The sequence below is a fragment of the Haliotis cracherodii genome, unplaced genomic scaffold, assembly GCF_022045235.1.
Source record: "Haliotis cracherodii isolate W230 unplaced genomic scaffold, xgHalCrac1.p SCAF_10, whole genome shotgun sequence".
Lineage (NCBI taxonomy): Eukaryota > Metazoa > Mollusca > Gastropoda > Lepetellida > Haliotidae > Haliotis > Haliotis cracherodii.
The window spans coordinates 49,473,860-49,484,619 of record NW_027266265.1 but is presented as its reverse complement, the minus strand read 5'-3'; the positions used below and the strand labels follow the sequence as shown (position 1 = coordinate 49,484,619).

Genomic DNA, 10,760 nt, shown 5'->3' with positions numbered 1-10,760 from the left:
ACAGTCTTTCATAATCGTTGAAGACGTAGTCGACGCATCATTGACATGATCACTGAACTGTATTACAGGTGGTAAGCAAAAACTGTGATTTAATCCGGTGTAAACATGTATCTATTTGTGTGATTTATTGTTGTGTTTTCGATCGATATTAACTTGCAATAAAGTTTTGTTGTGTTAATGTAAGTCATGTTATCAATGTTTAAACGAATCGGACTGCACTGACATTTTTATAAATGTTTACAAGCTGTCAAAATATTCATAAAAAACTGTCAATCATTATCCAGGACGATGTTGACGCACAAGCAACATTTAGAATTAAAGCAGCATTTAGAAGCTGAAGTATCAATGAAGACAGAATTGATATGAATTTTAATGCCTTTATTCTTCCAATGCAACGTTTCGACGCAGGTAACAGTGATGTGTGACTGCTTGAGAAAGGCACAGTCACCTGTGAATGTTGATCTTAACATTCTCATGAAGACAGAATTGAGCTGTGTATTTCTTTATTCTTTCAATGTGGTGTTTCTGCTTGACAAAATAAGCAAAACGTCACATTGAAAGAATATAGAATTTAATAGCTCTACATTGGAAAGTAAAGATCAACATTTGAGCAAATTAAACTTTCAGACTCAAAGGATGGATTTTTAGCGAAACTATTTATTTGTTAGACAAGAAACATTCAAGGTAAATGCACATTACAACACAGACACAATGAGAGGGTGACATAAATTAAGTGAAGCGGAGCTGGTAACAACTGAAAACAAAAATGCCAAAATGGCCAATGACACTGATACAAACACAAAGAATATGTTGACAGAAGAATGGAAGGATCCAGTATGGATTGGTAAATAAATAGTGTAATAAACGAGTACACATTCAATCTAGCGTAAGGTTGAATGGGTATAGTTTTTTATCCTGAGATCTATTTTAATTTGCAATGACGTCACTTTTGACGACCGTTTCTTTTTAAAACATATTACTCAGCAATATTTCATTAGTCTAAAATGACAACTCGCTCTTTTGAAACCTTCATTTGCTGCCAGCAATAGCGTAAGTGGTCTGTCCATCGTGACTGGAAAGCAAAACGTTCTTTTACGGAAACGCCGTTTTGCAGGGATGCTGTTTTCTAGAATTAGAAGTAACTTATTGTGAATTGATACCTCAGAGAGAAAAATAATGCTCTAAAGTCACTGTAGAATCCAAGCAAGAAAAATGTAAATGTTGAAGGAATTCAGAATGATATTGACTAAAAAGAGAAAGAATGATAGATTCTGATCATATGTGATCATTGATAATTGTTCACATCAGTTTCTTCATGCGTGTGATCACTTTGGGTTCTATGTTGTTCATTAACCTACAATATAAAGAAAACAAATATAAATACAAAATATAACGTCTGTAACTGAAACATAGATGATGTTTTAAGCATACAAATAGAATTCATTGCGATTGAGTGACATGTACATGTTCGTGTAAACTCTGAATGCTATACAATGGGTCGTTACTATACACAAATGACTATACTTATTCTACATGAAGCTTTCTCAAAGACAAGTTTCCCTGGAGTCATTACTTCGAAAAATAATGACAATTACAAATACGATGCTTTATCATAACAAGAATAACTATATTGTGAAATCGACATTACTCTAAATTACTGTATATCCCTTTATCTAATGACAGAACCGTAAAATGTGTTACCTATAATTCCTTCTAACAAAATCAATGTAAGTAGCCATCTTTTCTTGCCTAATGTTGTACCTAACATCCAGTTTCAGATACTTTGACATACGTGTATTGCGTAAATTAAATAAAAGCGGCCCACTTTAGTTAATTGTTAACAGAGAGTGCAGCTGACATACTACAGAGTGTGCAGCTGACATACTACAGAGTGTGCAGCTCATATACTACAGAATGTGCAGCTGATATACTACAGAGAGTGCAGCTGATATACTACAGAGTATGCAGCTGATATACTACAGAGAGAGCAGCTGACATACTATAGAGAGTGCAGCTGATATACTACAGAGTGTGCAGCAGACATACTACAGAGAGTGCAGCTGATATACTATAGAGAGTGCAGCTGATATACTATAGAGAGTTCAGCTGACGTACTACAGAGTGTGCAGCTGATATACTACATAGAGTGCAGCTGATATACTATAGAGAGTTCAGCTGACGTACTACAGAGTGTGCAGCTGATATACTACAGAGTGTGCAGCTGACATACCACAGAGCGTGCAGCTGACATACTACAGAGAGTGCAGCTGACATACTACAGAGTGTGCAGCAGACATACTACAGATTGTGCAGCTGACATACTACAGAATGTGCAGCTGACATACTACAGATTGTGCAGCTGACATACTACAGAGTGTGCAGCTGACATACTACAGAGAGTGCAGCTGATATACTACAGAGTGTGCAGCTGACATACTACAGAGTGTGCAGCTTACATACTACAGAGAGTCCAGCTGACATACTACAGAGAGTGCAGCTGACATACTACAGAGTGTGCAGCTGACATACTACATTCCCTCCAGAACATTCCCTCTGACATTCAACATATCATGTATTCTGATAGTCTACAAAACTTTCACACATCCTACAGGTCATTAATTTTCATAGTCTAAAACATTTATTCTCATATTCTACAGGTCATACATTCTCATTTTCTACAGAACTTGCACTCTCACATTCTACGGGTCATGCATTCTCATGGTCGGCAGAACACTCACCCTCACATTCTACAGGTCATGCATTCTCATATTCTACAGAACACTCACCTTCACATTCTACAGGTCATGCATTCTCATACTCTACAGAACACTCACCTTCACATTCTACAGGTCACGCATTCTCATATTCTAAAGAACACTCACCCTCACATTCTACGGGTCATGCATTCTCATATTCTACAGAACACACACTCACCCTCACATTCTACAGGTCATGCATTCTCATATTCTGCAGAACGTGCACTCTCACATTCTACGGGTCATGCATTCTCAAGTTCTACAGAACACACACTCACCCTCACATTCTACAGGTCATGCATTCTCATATTCTACAGAACACTCACCCTCACATTCTACAGGTCATGCATTCTCATATTCTACAGAACACTCACCTTCACATTCTACAGGTCACGCATTCTCATATTCTAAAGAACACTTACCCTCACATTCTACAGGTCATGCATTCTCATATTCTACAGAACACTCACCCTCACATTCTACAGGTCATACATTTTCTTTCTCTACTGACATACACTGACTACAGGTTAAGCGTTCTGATATTCTACAAGTCATTCATGACATTATTCGACCAGGGAACACTATGAACTTATACAGGCCGACAGCTCTGTCACAATTTTGATAACAGGATGTGTGCTGTCACAACATGTGCGTGTACAGGCTGTATGCTGTCACAAAAAGGGCGTGTACAGGCTGTGTGGTGTCACAAAATTGATATGTACAGGATGTGTGGTGTCACAAAATTGATATGTACAGGATGTGTGGTGTCACAAAATTGATATTTACAGGCTGTGTGGTGTCACACAATGGGCGTACGCAGGCTGTGTGGTGTCATAAAATGGACATGTACAGGCTGTGTGCTGTCACAAAAGGGGCGTGTACAGGCTGTGTGGTGTCACAAAATGGACATGTACAGGCTGTGTGCTGTCACAAAAGGGGCGTGTACAGGCTGTGTGCTGTCACAAAATGGACATGTACAGGTTGTGTGGTGTCAGAAAATTGACATGTATAGGATGTGTGGTGTCACAAAATGGGCGTTAACAGGTTGTGTGGTGTCAGAAAATTGACATGTATAGGATGTGTGGTGTCACAAAATGGACGTGTACAGACTGTGTGGTGTCATAAAATTGATATGTACAGGTTGTGTGATTTCACAATATTGACGTGTACAGGCTGTGTGCTGTCACAAAATGGGCGTGTACAGGCTGTTTGATGTCACAAAATGCGCGTGAACAGGCTATGTGCTGTCATAAAATGGACATGTACAGGCTGTTTGATGTTACAAAATGGGCGTGCACAGGCTGTGTTGTGTCACAAAATGGACATGTACAGGCTGTGTGGTGGCATAAAATTGACGCGTAGAGGCTGTGTGGTGTCACAAAATGGGCGTGCACAGGCTGTGTGGTGTCACAAAATGGACATGTACAGGCTGTGTGGTGGCATAAAATTGACGCGTAGAGGCTGTGTGGTGTCACAAAATGGGCGTGCACAGGCTGTGTGGTGTCACAAAATTGCTATGTACAGTATGTACGGTGTCACAAAATGGGCGTTTTCATGCATTGTTTGACACAAAATGGACGTGTAAAGGCTGTGTTCAGTCACTAAATCGGCTACCGTACTGTACTTAAAAAACGTATGTGTTTATGGACCCTGAATCTCACACACTTATACCATACCAAAGGACGTTAAAAGATCATACTTGTTGTTATCCTGCCTGGCGCTCGGCATTAAGGGACTCGGGGTCAGTATACTGTGTCTGAGACGTACATGCACGTCGCTATATAAGTGAAATAATATTGGAAGCGACGTTAAACCCCATTTCACCTCACCTTACCTGTGTCTGACTGGGATATTCATGTTACACTGCGCCATTGTATCTCAGTCGGCTTGTACTAAAATCTCGGCTTTAGTTCGGACTAGTACAAGCAGCCACACACACACATTCACACATATACACACACGCACACACATATACACATGTATAAACGTGAGTTTAAATATCTTGGACGCAACGTTAACCTCATTTCACCCCAGTACGACAGCTGAACGTGTTGTAGGTGATGGATAGTCAGGACATATTCCAGCATCTTGAAAGTCACTCCCTACAGTATTATAGCATCACTTTGCTCTAAGATTGGGACACCAGTACGGTATTCGTGTGTACGGAATGGACGAATTAATTACATCCAAGTCTGTTTATAGAACAAGGAAAACAAACAACATTAAATATGACAAATAAACAAAACTTTATCACCGTCAAAAGATCGGCAGATCCTAGGATGTGATTGCGTCATAGAAACACTGACAATAACCGACAGCTCTTTTAAATGTACAACAATCTAAGGCATGTGAAAAGAGTGAAACTAGGGCATTGGTGTGAGTACAACATTTGTAATCTTGGCTAAACCAACTGTAACGCTATTCCAAAATAATTGCAAAATATACGTTTCCTTTTTGTGTGACATATATGTTTGAACATCAAATACAATAAATTGATACCAAACGATTCTCTACATACATATAAAAACTACAACATTGGCGGGTTTGATTCGTGGAAAGTATAATATTATGATTTCTCTTATATCAGAAGACACTTTTTTCAATCGTACTTCACCTAACATCACAAGGCGTTTCATTTAGGGGAAATGTTTTTTAAGTAATCATTGCTTATGGCACTACATCACAAATATGTCTACTGAGGGACAAATGTTTATGAAACACGAACGTACACATCACAGTTCAGTTACTGTAAGAAATGTTCCTTTCTATTAAAAGTTGAAGAGAATTTTTTAAACGATTTGGTAATTGACATTATATTAGGATCCTGCATCACAGTTCATCAAATACGTTTGTTGTCTAAATACACTTTGTATGTTAGTTTTCTATGAAAACATGGCGGAAAAGTGCAACCTGCACAGATTTTCATGTGACTTTCAAGCGTGTGTAAATGGTATGAGGTTTAACTGTATCACCTTAGAGATCGTCAAAAGGAAGATGTTCGTTTTTCTTTAAAGATCTTTGAAATTCATCTTTAAAAAATTAATATGCGCAGATTTACCTGCACAGACGGGTACATCGATGTGCAAAAAGTGTTCCTGACATTGTTGGTTTTTGACGTCAATGGGAGTTTTTTGTATTTCTTAAAACTACGTACAGAACAAAATTCAAAACACAGATCGAGTCTATGTCCTCAGATTGACGTACATTATCACCGAGGTATTTTCAAAATTGTTATTTACATCTTTGTTATCATAACAATGGTTACAAAACGACCATGAATTTATCATATATACGTAGTGACAACAATTGAATTGCGTCCGACTACTGAGGAAATCTGTAAATGACGATGTATGCGGTAACGACGACATAGTTCTCAACAGTTTCAGTTAAATTATTTTGAGGGTCATGATACCACGAACCGTTCTTCCTACACAATAACATATGATAAATGTGACCTACTATGAGGGTAACGGTATTATCATGAGGGCATTATCATTTGCAGAAGCCCGAGGTCATTCCGTTGTAGGGTGACGTCATAGGATAGAGATAGGTGACGTCACGTTCAATAATGACGTCATCTGGTTTGTTCTATGATGTTTCCATATTTGTAAAAGTGGGTCATTGACATTCGTGAGGGCTGCAGTAAATGTTTCAAAACCGATATTGTTGTTTTTTTTTATTTGATAACAAATTCCATCTCTTTCAGCTATTATAACGGTAACACGATTTTCAGGGCATTATCATTTGCAGAAGCCCTCGGGCTTTTCAACCGCCCTCCTTCGTCGGGCAGTGAATGGAAGACCTCGGGCTTCTCAAAATGATTATGCCCTGAAAATAGCGTTACCCTTTATTATAGCTAAAATGGATAGAATTATTATTAAACCGCCCGCATGTTATCAGAAATGAGCGGGCCCTTGTAACTTGATAATGCCCTCATATTGCTTGACGACGGCCATTATCACCCTCGTTGTTAGGTGACGTCATAGGATAGTGATAGGTGACGTCACGTTCAACAGTGACGTCATCTGGTTTGTTCTATGACGTTTCCATATTTGTAAAAGTGGGTCAGTGACATTCGTGTTGATTGCAGTAATGTTTCAAAACCGATATTGTTGTTTCTTTTCATTTGATAACAAATTCAATCCATTTTAGCTATAATAACGGTAATGCTATTTTTCAGGGCATTGTCATTTGCAGAAGCCCTCGGTCTTTTCAAATGCAACTGCCCTCCTTCGTCGGGCAGTTAATGAAAGAATGAAAGTAGCGTTACCCTTATATATCAATATGTCGTCACTTAACAACGGGCGTGATAATGGCCCGTCGTCAAGCAATATGAGGGCATCATCAGGTTACAGTGGTCCGCTCATTTCTTAGGGTTTTAATGATAATTTTATCCATTTTAGCTATAATACACAATGTATACACTCTCTGAGTGAGAGTTTGTCACAAAGAAAGGTGTTTACACCTGACTATTCATCCTCCGGATATAGGCTTACAGCTTATCTTATCCTATGTTTGTAATTGCAAGATGACTAACTGTAAGCTAGAACATGCAAATATATTGCATGTAGGTTAACAACTCAAACACAAATTCAAACAGTAAACTTAAATTGTAAAGTAAGCATAGCATGAAAAATATATTGAAATAAAAATGATTCTTTACAGACATAAATCAAAAGAGGTAAGGAAAGCGAGAACATGCACATTGTTGCCTCATCATGCACAGGGCACCAGGATGTACATGCTGGGTATTCATCCTTACAGAAACAAGGTAACTACAACAGAGCACATGCAAACAGACGTCTTCAGCAAGGAATGAACAAAGGAGCTCCCGCCACTATCAGGCATTCCCCAGTTTAAATAGTCTCCACCAATGTTTAGACCGGCACTCTCTCCATTGTCTGGGTGGCCGCTAGGGCCTTCCTTCTCACCGAATAGTCTTGTCTGGCATGTTTCACCTTCGTATCCGGTGTTGGTACAGTTGCACATGCAGACGTCTTGGATCAGCTGGCCGCCATTTTGACAGGAGATGTTGTTGCAGTTCGGAAGGGCTTAAGAAGAAAGTGTGAATGTATTCATCCATATAATCTATTCTCATAATGAGTCAGTGATTTTACGCCGTTTTAAGCAATATTCAAGCAATATGGCGACAATGAGTTGACGCGACGAGCGAACGTTTTAACCACTGCTCTTTCCAATGTAGCTCATGAACATTTCGGCCAACTCATCTTTCTACGTATGTTCGACCTTGTGGAATGTTCATCCAGAAATACCCATCTAAGCTGTGAGACGACTTACAAGAAGTGGTAAGTGTGGTAAGGTTAACGGAATATACCATGACTAATACAGTCTCGTTTGTACTTAATGTTCGGTTACACTTCAACATACTAAAAGGTGAATATTGGTTACGAAATAAAACGTCAACGCAAGAGAATAACCAGTCTCTATTATATGCCCAAACAGATTCCATTGGCCGTGAATGGCAAAACAGTAGTAAAATTTAGATGCATTGGTCACTGAAGATCAGTGAAGACACCAGGTGTTCTCGAAAATAGGCATGTCTTATTGACACGACAGTTCATAATGCCGGATGTCAACACCTGAGAATGATCACATGTTACAGCGTTGTATGTTAGTTTACAGTTATCACTGAAGAGTTCCATTTTTTTATTCATTCTAAGACAACGTCGTCACTCACCGCATAGCTTGTCGACACAGACCCTACCAGGGGGGCACTGTGAACACGGTTCGCCCTTATTAAACAGAGGAACTCCACGGGTGTTTCCCCTGGAAAAACAAATCACGCCGAATGGTCACACAAAGAGTATGTCGAGCCTTCCAATATTTCCTACACTAGAAAAACACCTTCCTGTGACTCGCGTTCACTTTCTTTCACACGATTAGTGAATCAGGCAGTTGGGTGTTACAACAACTTGAGTTACTAGGCGTCAGTTAAATGTGGCAGGACATCCCAGTTGGGTAAGCCCTTCAAGATCACTGTGCAAATATAATGTGAAACGTCAACACCAGAGAATAACCAGTTTCGATTCTATTGCGCAGAAACGCCGTGGAGTGTTAACACGTTGTCTTCTACTTTTGCATGACAACGCTCCGAATCACAAGTCGAAAATTGCACAGGCCGCATATGTGAATGTGGATTCGAACAGTTAAATCACCCATCCTACAGCCCAGACTTAGCCCCAAGTGACTATTTCCTGTTCCGGCAAATGAAATCTGCCCTACGTGGAAGACGCTTCCTGGATGACGAGGACATAAAGGCTGCCACAGAGGCGTGGTTAGAGGGCCAGTCTGCGGATTTCTATAAAAGTGGTATTAAAATCTTGAAGGACAAATGGAATAAGTGTATTGAGGTGAATGGAGAATATATTGAAAAATAAAAGTGCAAAAGATATTCTGCGACTTATATTGAAGTTGCAAAACTTATTGAACGACCCTCGTACTCTCGTACGCTGTGCTGACAGTATTTGTGTCTCATATTTTCCCTCATATTTATTCTTCTCAGTTTCTGTTACCAACCAACCGCCTCCTTTGACTAGTGCATAGATCGATCGGTCACCTGGCCACGCATTTCAAAAGACGTCAAAAGATAGTTCTTGTTGTTACCCTGCCTGGCGCTCGACATTAAGGAGATAAAACAAGGACACATCAGCTCGGAGTCAGTATACTGTGTCTGAGTGGGGTATTCATGTTACACTGCGCCATGAGATCATGAGCCCTTTTCTGTTAACAATCTATGAGTGTCATTTTCCCGAGGCAAGGGGGTTAGCTGACTGTAAAAGTCCAGTCTCCATCCTTGCCGAACTAGGCTGCAATTATGGAGTTTTATCTTGGCTGGACTAACGAGTCTCTGCATGGTCCAATCAAAATCGCGTGACGCAATCGACACCCGGTTCGTAAACAATATGGATTTCAACGTGCTGATTTTCGGTTGACCGCAGGATTTGAGAAAGATGCGTACCGTCAACTGGGCGATGACACATATTAATCAGGGTGCCAATGTGATGTGATGAACTTCGTTTTATTACAATATATGTCTTGATCATCAATCGGGAACAGCCATTTCGTTTGAAGCAAATGCAAGTGATATGAGAGGTGGAATCTAAAGACCACTGGTGGCGCTACGATCAGGGTCAGAATTTCCAACCAAGTTCGGCTCTGGAAGATGGTGAAGTGTTCGGTGCGACCCAGTTTGGGGCCGGACATATTACGGCTGGGCTCCGGTTTTTATAGTCGATCCTTTAGAATAGCTAAAACGACCACCTAGGCTGAGGCTTTGAAATTTGGTCGACATCCGCAAGTCTTAGAATTTCATAAACTTCCGTAGAACACCAAACAAATCCGCCGTTGACATTATCAATATACACGTACTGGTATATACTCACAGAGGACCGTAATCACAAACCATGAAGAAGCCATCCCGAATAAACCTAGAGTACTTCATAGGGTCGCAGTATCGCACAGCACATCCCACGGTTTCTGTGTTGTACCACACCATCTGTGAAAATTAAATTAAATCAAAAATGAAAATTGATGGACACCTTGAATCTTTCGTGAGATTTGAAAGACTTTATTTCTCGTCCTACCCTCCTCTTCCAAAGTGTCAAAATCATGGCGTCTATCTTGATGCCGCACTCGGCATAGACGACCACGTCCTTGGTGTGGCCAGGAAGTGTTATTATCATCTTAGAGAGAGTGAGTGAGTATGGTTTTATGCCGCTTTTAGCAATATTCCAGCAATATCACGACAAGGAACACCAGAAATGGGCTTCACACATTGTACCCATGTCGGGAATTGAACCAGGGTCTATAGCGTGACGAGCGAACGCTTTAACCACTAGGTTACCCGACCGCCCTCTATCATCTGAGAAGCATAAGTAGCATAAGAAACCTTCTCAGTTACAAGTCTGGAGCAGCTCTCATGAGATCCCTTTTTCTGTCGAGACCTTATTACTGTATAATAAAGTGCCTGCAAATGGTCAGAAC

The 10,760-nt window shown here is 40.1% G+C and overlaps 1 protein-coding gene across 1 annotated transcript in view; it reads right to left on the bottom strand.

The window, feature by feature from the left end:
- Window positions 1–363: 363 nt before the first annotated feature.
- The window catches only part of LOC139451873 (GLIPR1-like protein 1), a 35,323-nt gene continuing 24,926 nt past the window's right edge, over window positions 364–10,760 (bottom strand). Inside the window, exons 4-7 of the mRNA XM_071233171.1 lie at window positions 10,160–10,272; window positions 8,455–8,543; window positions 7,688–7,807; window positions 364–1,354 (exon numbers count right to left, since the gene is read on the bottom strand). Coding sequence (XP_071089272.1) covers window positions 1,350–1,354; window positions 7,688–7,807; window positions 8,455–8,543; window positions 10,160–10,272 — 327 coding nt within the window. The 3' untranslated portion in view covers window positions 364–1,349. The remainder of the gene's footprint in view (window positions 1,355–7,687; window positions 7,808–8,454; window positions 8,544–10,159; window positions 10,273–10,760) is intronic.